The 9,773-nt window shown below is 34.3% G+C and overlaps 1 protein-coding gene across 5 annotated transcripts in view; it reads left to right on the forward strand.

Moving 5' to 3' along the window:
• Bicd1 (BICD cargo adaptor 1) overlaps positions 1-6,356 on the forward strand; it is a 120,170-nt gene extending 113,814 nt beyond the window's left edge. For 3 of the 5 annotated variants that reach the window (XM_051173430.1, XM_051173432.1, XM_051173434.1), the window contains 2 exons: positions 533-608; positions 4,807-6,356. In XM_051173430.1, the coding sequence (XP_051029387.1) occupies positions 533-608; positions 4,807-4,894 (164 nt within the window). In that variant the 3' untranslated portion in view covers positions 4,895-6,356. Of the gene's footprint in view, positions 1-522; positions 609-4,806 lie in introns of all 5 variants that reach the window. The other 2 variants (XM_051173433.1, XM_051173436.1) reach the window with 2 other exon arrangements.
• The last annotated feature ends 3,417 nt before the right edge of the window (positions 6,357-9,773 follow it).

Genomic DNA, 9,773 nt, shown 5'->3' on the forward strand with positions numbered 1-9,773 from the left:
TCTGCTAACAATTATTTTCAACACATACAATCAAGTTTCAGAAAACCGTAAAGATAATTTTCTTGTTTAATATCTTGTTAATAAGGTATTGTTTAACTTTCTCAAAATATATGTGAGTTTGACATTACTATGTGCTCTTACAATAAAATATGTTACCTGAATATATTCCATTTTAGAACAGCAGATCTATCTGCTAATCAGGTGATCAGCATCATGTTCAAGTTCAGAAGTTGAAGATTTTTTTTATACCAATAGACTCTTTGAGTTTAGAGGCATCAAAACACCAAGCATGAGTGGCCATAGGATATAATGTATTTTAAAAATAAGTTTTTCTAATATTGTATTCAATTAAGAAAAAAATATTTCTTTTCTATTGTCATTGGTCAAGGAAAAACACACACACAACACATTTAATCTAGATGTTTTTGAATGCACATTCCTCACTAAATCTCAGACAGCTGATTTAATTACTGTTGCTAACACCTTTATGTCATCTCTGTGTATACATGTCTAATTTATTAGTTTCTTGTAGATTGTCAGCAGCCTGCTGCCTCCGTACCGCCACAGTGCTCACAACTAACTGGGAGGCAAGACTACCCAGCTGTCAGGTAAATTCACAGGTCCTTCCTCCTCCCACCAGCTGCATGTCAGGTCCCTTCCCAAGACCATAACTACCTATGCATCTTTATATGTTATTGCATGTTTTTTCATGAATTGGCTACATGACTATACCCTTGTTACTTGAAGTCCCTATTCCCTATGAGCATGCACAGGAGTTAGTGCTATGTCATCAACCACTAGTGGGTAGAATAAAGGCTGCTTCATTTCCCCCTTGTGAGCAAATACTTGGGTTATTCCAGTGTTCCGTCCTCAAACCTGTAATTGTTAAGCTATTTGACCTACTTTTATCTTTTGGTCCCTCAAACATACATCTTGGGCAAACAGCAAAAATATATGCAATTAGATATGAAAAATGTCTAATTTCCATTTTAGGATACTTTATAAAAGGGTTTCCATTTTCTGTCTACTCAGTCCCATTTTAAAAATTGATTTGGAAAGATATAGGATGCTATTTGTGATATATTGTATGTATCTGCAACCCCAACACTTTGTAGGCTGAGATAAGAGACTGAGTTTGAGACCACCATGTGTTATATAATGAGTTCAATGCCAGCTTGTGGTAAAAAATGAAACTGTCTCCAAAATTCATAAAAGAAAGTGACGATGGGGTTTTAAATGAGTTCACCAGACCCAAGATAAATGATAAATAGGTGTTTTATTAGGGAAGAACTAGAACAGAAAAGAGTAAAAAACCACAAAGGTTTTCCTCCACAAGATGGAGTGTCTACTCTCCCAATGTTCTCCACAACTCGAGAGCATGTGCCTGCAGCTCCCCTACCTTAAAAGGGTCACTTCTGCACCTGAAACCATGCCCAAAAGGTGTAACCACTACTACAAGTTCACTGGCAAGGCAAGAAGCCACTACAAGAAAGAAAGGGGAGGCTGGGCAGTGGTGGTGCATGCCATTAATCCCAGCACTTGGGAGGCAGTGGCAGGTCTCTGTGAGTTTGAGACCAGCCTGGTCTACAAGAGCTAGTTCCAGGACAGCCTCCAAGGCTACAGAGAAACCCTGTCTTGAAAATAACAAAACAACAACAACAACAAAAAAAAAAACAAAACAAAAAAGGAAGGAAGAAAGAAATAAAGAAGAAAAAGAAAAAAAGGAGGGAAAGAGATAGAGAAAAATTCAAGTCCGAATTTCAAAAAAAAAAAAAAAAAATGTAGTGATTATGTTCTCCTTATCTGAAATGAAGTTTTTAAAGGCATGTTTGTAGACTCCCTAGACACTGAACTGGAGAGTTTGCTGACAATTTGTATTCCAGTTTAAAGTACTCCAAGACAGTTATGAGTCACCTCTATCCTGAGTGATTCCCCACAGCCTAGCAGCATCCTTTCAGAACCTTCTGTTCTCCATCGTGTCATTCATCCTCACTTATCTGGCTTCTGCTGGAACTAAACTTCTGGAGTCTAGCTATGGGTTTTAGAATCAGCTTATTAATATATGTAATGTATCCCTTGTTCTCCTACCAGAAGAAGGCTTGATTCAAGCAAGGACCAGCCCAAACATGTCCATATGTGTGTCTGAGACAAGTAGCTATCAGCAGACATATGTGGCCATGCCTTAAGGTAGTTGGTTAGCCACTGATACGGAATCCATATGACCAAAGCTAGTGTGTGATGTGGCCTATGTAAGTGGAACATTGGCCCCAGTATTGTGGATTGAACCTAGGGCCTCACATATGCTGTGTTAAGGGCTCTACTACTGAGCTGCATTGACAGCCCCCAAAGTACATTGTTAAGTAGTCACTAGACAGTGTCTTCTGATTGATGTCTCTTAGAAGACTGATGATACATTTATCTCAGAAATATTCTCTATTTTTTTAGATTTAATTATTTTATTTTATGTGTGAATGTTTTGCTTGCATGTATGTATGTAGATATGTATGTGCACTGAACGTACACTTGGTGCTTGGAGAGGTTAGAAGAGGGCATTAGATTTTCTGGAAGCACTATGTGTGTGCCAGGAATTGAACCCAGGTCCTCTACAAGAATAACATATGGTCTTAATTACTGAACCATCTCTCCAGCTCTTCAGAACTGTTCTTTACTGATGTTTTGATGGCATTTATAACAATAGTCACTTCTAAATAATTTCAGTTATATAAATAATTGAATATTAGTGTGAATGTTCATGTTTTATCTGAGAGGGATTCCATAGTATAGTGATTTGGAAACCTGGTCTTAACCTATACTTTAGATGCTACAAAGTAGCCTCCTTTGTTTGGGACTCTTAGGTAGTTCCAGCACAGTACAGATGCTTTGGAGTCAAACTTTTGGCTTGTAATCCTACCTCTTGCATTCTGTTTCTGCTGGCTGTGTTTTTCTTATGAGATAAGGGGGAAAACAGACATTGGGGGAATTCAGTTATGAAGGATCTGGTATGTCTGCCCAGTCTGCTGTTAGAATTCATACTTCTGTGTGTTACCATCCCTAACCAAAATATTTTGTGACCAATCTAGTTTGCTTGAGCAGAGTTGGAATGGTATTGCTTTAAGAATTGTCATGGGACATGAATGCAAATGTATTCCTTCTCTTCTGAGGTTACTGAATTTTGGTGCTTCCTGTCTCCATAGGGGTGATTTACTGAAATAAAAGCACTTTAGTGATATTTACAGACATTCCTAGTTTCTGCTCTTCCTCACTATTGTACACACAGAGAAATGATTAATGCATAGAGATTTGGAAGGATTCCTCTTCAGAATGGCTTCTGCTACAGAAAGATCTGAGTCAGTACTGCATTGCCCTCTTTCTCCTTCTAGGTAGGAAAGGCAATAGACAACCAACATTAGAACTCATACTGGGTACCGGATTAAGATAAGTTCTTTATGTGTGTTAGCCATTGTGATTCCCTTATATGCTAGGCAGCTATTACAGTCTTCTAAATGAAGAAATCAGGGTTAGGCAGACAGAACAGCTGAACCAAGTGGTTTAACACCCGTCCCTGTCCACCATGGAGCATAGCTGCACCTCAGATAAGGAGCCAGACGTTTTACCTAGAGTTGGCAGAACAAAGAAAGCTTATTTTAAGTTACCTATGCTGACTCAATCTCCTTGAACTGAAAAGTGGATATTCGGTGAAACAGAAGAAAAATTTCTAGGAAAGTTGAGTGATTTCACATCAGGTGAAATCACTATGTTTTTCAAAAAAAAAAAAAAAAAAAAAAAGAAAGAAAGAAAGAAAGAAAGATAGATAGATAGAAAAAAGAAAAAAAAACAGTTTTTAAATTTCCCTCCAGTTTATATGTATATATTTATATAACTGTAACTGTAACTTTTTTTTTAAGTTCTGGGAGTCAAATTCAGAGCTGTACACATGTACTACTCACATAACTTTTAAGGTATATGATTTCTTAATGGTGTTCTTACACTGAAAATGTAGAATTTTTTCCATACATAGTTTTGTTCTTTTGTTTTAAGACATAGTCTTGCCATGTTGCCTAGGTTTATCATGAATTCCATGAACTCCTGGGCTTCAAGCGATCCTCTTGCCCCAGCTTTCCCAAAAAGCTTTAATTGCGGAGTTATGTCACCATACCCAACAACTGTATACTTTGGTTTTTGGTATTAAAGTTTTTATTTGGAGTATCATCCACAATCTATACAAGTCATGAAAATAGAAAATATCACAAAATAATATTTAAATATAAGGTAAGAGCACAGTGTGTCATGTTTCAATAAAAATAATTTAATTTTTGGGAGTATTTTCATGCTGATTCTATTCTAAGTTATTAAAAATTTTTATGTGTAATGATGCAATGGGAAATGATGTGATAGCCTTGGACATAATATTTAAATATATAAAATATGTAATATTTATCACATCTATTAAGTTATATTTACTTTAACAAAGACAAAGAAAATTAATAACCTTTTTGAAGATATGTCAAACATCCTCAAGATATGCTTAATACCTTAAAAATCTTAGTAATGAATTGTTAGGCTTTTCATTACCTCATTCTTCCAGTGAAAAGTTATTTATGGTAAAGGGTGAATAACAACTGGTCTTCTAAAGATATTTAGCAATCAAAATGGAAACTGAATTCATGTTATTTCCTAAGTAATAACATGTCAAATGTTTATGTTAAAATAATTTATTAACCTATAAGTCAAGAATGTCTGATTATCACAGTGTATGTAATTGTTTACCATTATGTTTTTGCTAACTGCCTTCTTTCTCATTTTCAGTCTGAACATTGCCCTCCCTGAGGAGCAGCCACATTCCAGCTCACAGTGTGCTCCTCTCCATTGTCTCACCAAGCCTCCTTACCTCTAGTCTTCATCTCTCATGGATGAGTATCTGGGCTGAAGGTTTTGCAGCCACACTGAGGACACTGCCTGAGATCTAGCAGGTGTCATCTTCTTGGAGATTAGATGTACATATGTATTACAGTCCATCATTTTTGAAGAGGAGAGAGTACAGAAGAATAGAAAAAATGCATTGAACCTGGTGTGATCAATTTATGAGTCACAGAAGACCTGCAATCAAATGATAACAGTTCACTTGAAATTTAAATGAAACATGTATCTCAGATATCTGGCTTTATCTCCACACCATAAAAGAGATCCAAGACAATGTAAAATAGATACGTTATAAAATCATCTTTCCCTGTACTTCAAAGTCAGCCATAGAAAGTAATTTCAATATTTTTCATTGATATTTATTTTGTATTTTATTTTATATATGGTTTGTGTTTATAATTTCTGTAAGCAGAATTCATTTATTTTTAAGTAATCATAGTTTGCTCAGTTTAATTTAATTTAATATTTGGAGCTGGCAAGATTATGGTCCTTGTTCTTGCAGAAAATTACAAATGAGGTGCATCAGAATGTTAAAAATAACTGTTTTTGCTGCTACATGGATATTCTTTATGCAGTTATTTTCTAATTAGTAACTCATTAACTGCTAGTTTTTAAAAGTAGAGTTCGTCACTGGGCATTTATTAATTAAATCTAAGAAAGAGGAAAAGATATGATTCATTGACTTAATCATGTTTTGATGGTATCTTTAATTTCTTAAAATTGCAATTCAGTAGATATATTGGTGCTGCTCCTGTGTGATTGTGTGCATGTGTGTATGTGTGGTCTTGTTAAAGAAGGGCAAATTACTTGAAGGAAAGCAATGGTGTGCTTATTTAATGACCACAAATTTTTTAAACTTTTTCCAAATTTTGGGTCTTACTATGTGTTTCCCACTAAAAGGGATCACAATAAATGCAAAAATATACATATATAGCAGTAAGGTAGCCTTGGCGTGTTAATTTGTGCAGAAAGTGTATGTTTTTGTCCTTTGTTTCTTTCGCAATGAATCTTTCTTGCCAAAAAAAAAAAAAAAAAATAGATAAACCTTAGCTCATTGTGTACTTTCAACAAACACTCAGGTGCCTACAGTCATATTATATTGAGATAATACATATTCTTATTTAATTTACAGATTCTGCTAGGTAACTTTTATGACTTTATTTAAGGCAATATAGTTTCATAGAAAAATTTAGTTTTTGCATTATTGAGAAAACAAGGACAACAGCTAATTGAGCTGTAAGGTCTAACTTGGATTCCTCAGTTTTCAAGTGCTGCCCACATAATTGCGCCTAACCCTGACTCCTTGTCTTTGTCAGGTAGCCTTAACTTACATAAAACCATAAAGGTTTTATTTTTTCATGTAACAGTATCTTTAAATTCTCTTCCAAACAAAACTGGCCCTCACTGTTAGCAAAAAAAGATGACTAGCACTGTAGGAAGAAATTTTGGAGCTGCCCAGCTTGTGGAGCAGAAGGGGAGGCACATTTAAGAAGCACTCCATCAAAGGTCAGCCAGCAGTCAGTCACAAAGCACATTGCAGGAACTTTGTTTTTATGTTATTTTCCTGTTGAATAACAGTCAAGGTTACCAAAGCAACCCCAAACTTTTGTGTTCCTTATCTGAATGATGTTTTTGTGTCATTTCTTACGCAATTTGGAGTAAAAGTTGAAATAGTTGCCAAACTAGGGATGCAGGTAAAGTGCAGCAACACACAAAACAGACCCTGATGGGAGTCCTAGTCAATCAGAATACCCACGTCGTTGCTTCTGCCTGTATTGCTTTGTTGTTCCTGTACATTTCTCCTCATTTATTGGTGTTAAATCTGCATAGCATAGATTTTCATTAGAGTTCAGTTAAAGTAAACTTACTCTGTTTTTTTTTCTTTTACCTTTTCCTAAGCATAAGTTAAAACTGAAGATGTGTCATAGTTGCTAAGTTGACTTTGACCTAAGGGATAACATGCCTTTTAAATAAATACCACAGAATGAGTTGTGTCTTTGGATCGTGAACTCAACAATGGATCGCTTCCCTGTGTAACCACTGTTGACACAGCTGCATTGAGATTGTGTATGAAGTTGATTACTTCCAATATAAAATTTATCAATAAGTCTGTTATAAGTAGTTTTATTTTAGTTGCTTATTTTAATAAAGTAGGAAATGTTTGTTTTGAAATATTCTATAAAATATTCATTTTAAAAGAACATTGCCCAGAAGATATATAAACTTTGAAATCAATTTCTCATTTTCAACTCAAAAGCAGGTGGTAATCTCTAAGCAGTAGGAGATGTATTTATGTTGTACCACATCATTTAGTATAGTTTAAACTGAGCCATATCTATATTTATTTGCAGACCTTTTCAATGAGTAAATGCATAGTGCTGGTAAAAATGAGTACCCATAAAGATAAAATTGGGTTGTAAAAAGAAATTGAAAAAGTGAAAAACTAATGAAACAAAAGCCATGAATCTTAGTAAGAATAATTGAAGGTGCATTTGATATTAAAAAATCAACTATAGAAACACTACAGATGCTAATTGTTGCAAACATTTTGAACAAAGGTGAGAGGTTATATTCAAGATTGGTTAGCAAAATAACCAACTATTGTAAAATTTTTCATTACATTTTAATGTGTGTGTGTGTGTGTGTGTGCACATGCATGCATGTACACACATGTATGTCCACAGCATGCGTGGGAAAGTCAGAGGAAAACCTGCAGGAGTTGCTTCTCTACCACAACCATTTGCATCCCAAGGATTGAAGTCAGATTATCAGGCCTAGTGGAAGGCATCTTCATCTACTGAGCCATCTTACTGGTCTCCACATTTTTTAAAATGTAAGCACAACTACAAAAATGAATAATAAGTGCAGAAATTGTTTCCTATATGAGATTTTCATTAACATATAATAGTAAAATAAAAGAAGCAATAAACTGTGTTTGGCCATTGTGTTTAGGAGCATAAAAAAAGTTTGGATGCATAAATCTTTTGCAAATGTAATTCTGGATGAAAAAGAAAGGAGGTAAAAGGAATTTTCAAAACTTCAGAAAATATAAATTTATTAAGGTATGAATAAAAGACTTATTTGGAAATTATACTTTATATATGCTTAAAGTATAGGAAGTACAGTAATGAGGTCCAATGAAGAGAACTTAACAAATGACAGAGAGCAACTGCAGATCCCATGAGACTAAATGTGAAGAGTTAGTATAACTTGTAGGAAAGAGATTTTTGATAGTGGAAAATTAATCATTGGATTATAAGGATTTGTGTTTAAAAATGGTAGTCTTGTAAGTATAGACAATTTGCAATAATATGTTATTCTAGTAGCCCACAATTCTATTATTTATTTTTTGTTTTAAAATCTAAAATATATTTAATTTTTACTGACTGGTCATGAAATATTTTTATGTTTGAACTAGGATAACAACCTTAATTTTCTAAGGTTTTATTATTTTGTAGGAGTTCTTCAAAGTTGTCTGGATTGTAGCAACTTCACTTTAGAGTACTTCAATGTCACAGTCTAAAAAGCAAATATCCTTAAGAAAGCTTCATAAGTAGAAGGTATGCAATCTCTTAAAGGAGACAGATACTTCTTAAATTTTATTTACTTACAAAGATTTTCTGTCTTTAACATTTACTTTATCTATGTTGTAGAACATGTGATTGTACAGATAAGTCCTTCTCTATTAAATAAGCATGAACGATTGGTCTATTAAACTAGCTAAAAATGTGGATATTTCCTCATACACAATATTGAATAAAACCCTCTCCAGTAACCAAGCACAGATTACAAGTAATGGTATGAGTAAATCAAATATATTTTCTACTGTGATAAATGTTAACTTTTATTGTATTAGTCAATAAAAATATTTAATATTTCTTACGAAGAAATCAGTGGACAGTAATAGAGTGTGGTTCAGCAATGGAGTGTTTGCTGGACCTGTATGAGACCCTTGGTAGCATCCACTGTACTGCAAAACAAACAAACCCTAAAAAACCCACAACAAAATACTGATGGATTTCCCCACATGGAATCCTGTTCATTCAACCCAAGGATGCCACAAATGAATTGATACTGTACATATCAGTAAAATTTTTAAAGTCTACAGTGTTTAAAATTTTGTTCTTTAATAAATCAGATTGATTTAAAATAATAGTTTGCATGAAGGCTTCAGAATTTGTTTTCAAATAAAGCAAAAAGCTGCCCGAACTGAAGTCATGCAAGTCAGTATGGCCAGTGCCAATGTTGAGAAATAAGTACGTACTTCAAAATCAGTGTCCTAGCTCCTAAGTGACGTTTCCATTTTCTGTAATAATAACCCAAGATGAGTTGTCTGAAATTAAATTCATCTTTATGTAAATGCCATTAAGCTACCATTGACCCTGATATATTTTAGCCTGGTTCTTTTATTTAAATACCTGAATGACTTCAACTTAGACACCTCTTTCATCTTGTTACTCAAGGTTTAAATTAAAGAAATAATTTGTATTAAAATATGTTCTTTGATTTGGGACATTTTCAGAACTGACAGTCTGTTTATGAGGAGGGACAAGCAATTAACCTCTGTTATTGGAAGGCAAGAGTATAAGATGTTTGCATGAAATATTTCACATCATGTAAGCTTTACCATACCCATAACATGGATTTTACATAGGAACCTTATTCCTATTGTGATCGCTTCATTAGGAATGCAAGGAGGCTGTTACATGCATTGGGTCTCCTTTCCATACTGAAATGCATGGCTTTATCCTTCAAGTGTATTTTTACATCCCTCAGCTGTAGTTGTTCAATAATCTGCCACATATGAACTAAAGTTTAATGACTTGCTGAAACAGATGATTTCTGAGATTGGA

The sequence above is a fragment of the Phodopus roborovskii genome, unplaced genomic scaffold (genome assembly GCF_943737965.1).
Source record: "Phodopus roborovskii unplaced genomic scaffold, PHOROB, whole genome shotgun sequence".
Lineage (NCBI taxonomy): Eukaryota > Metazoa > Chordata > Mammalia > Rodentia > Cricetidae > Phodopus > Phodopus roborovskii.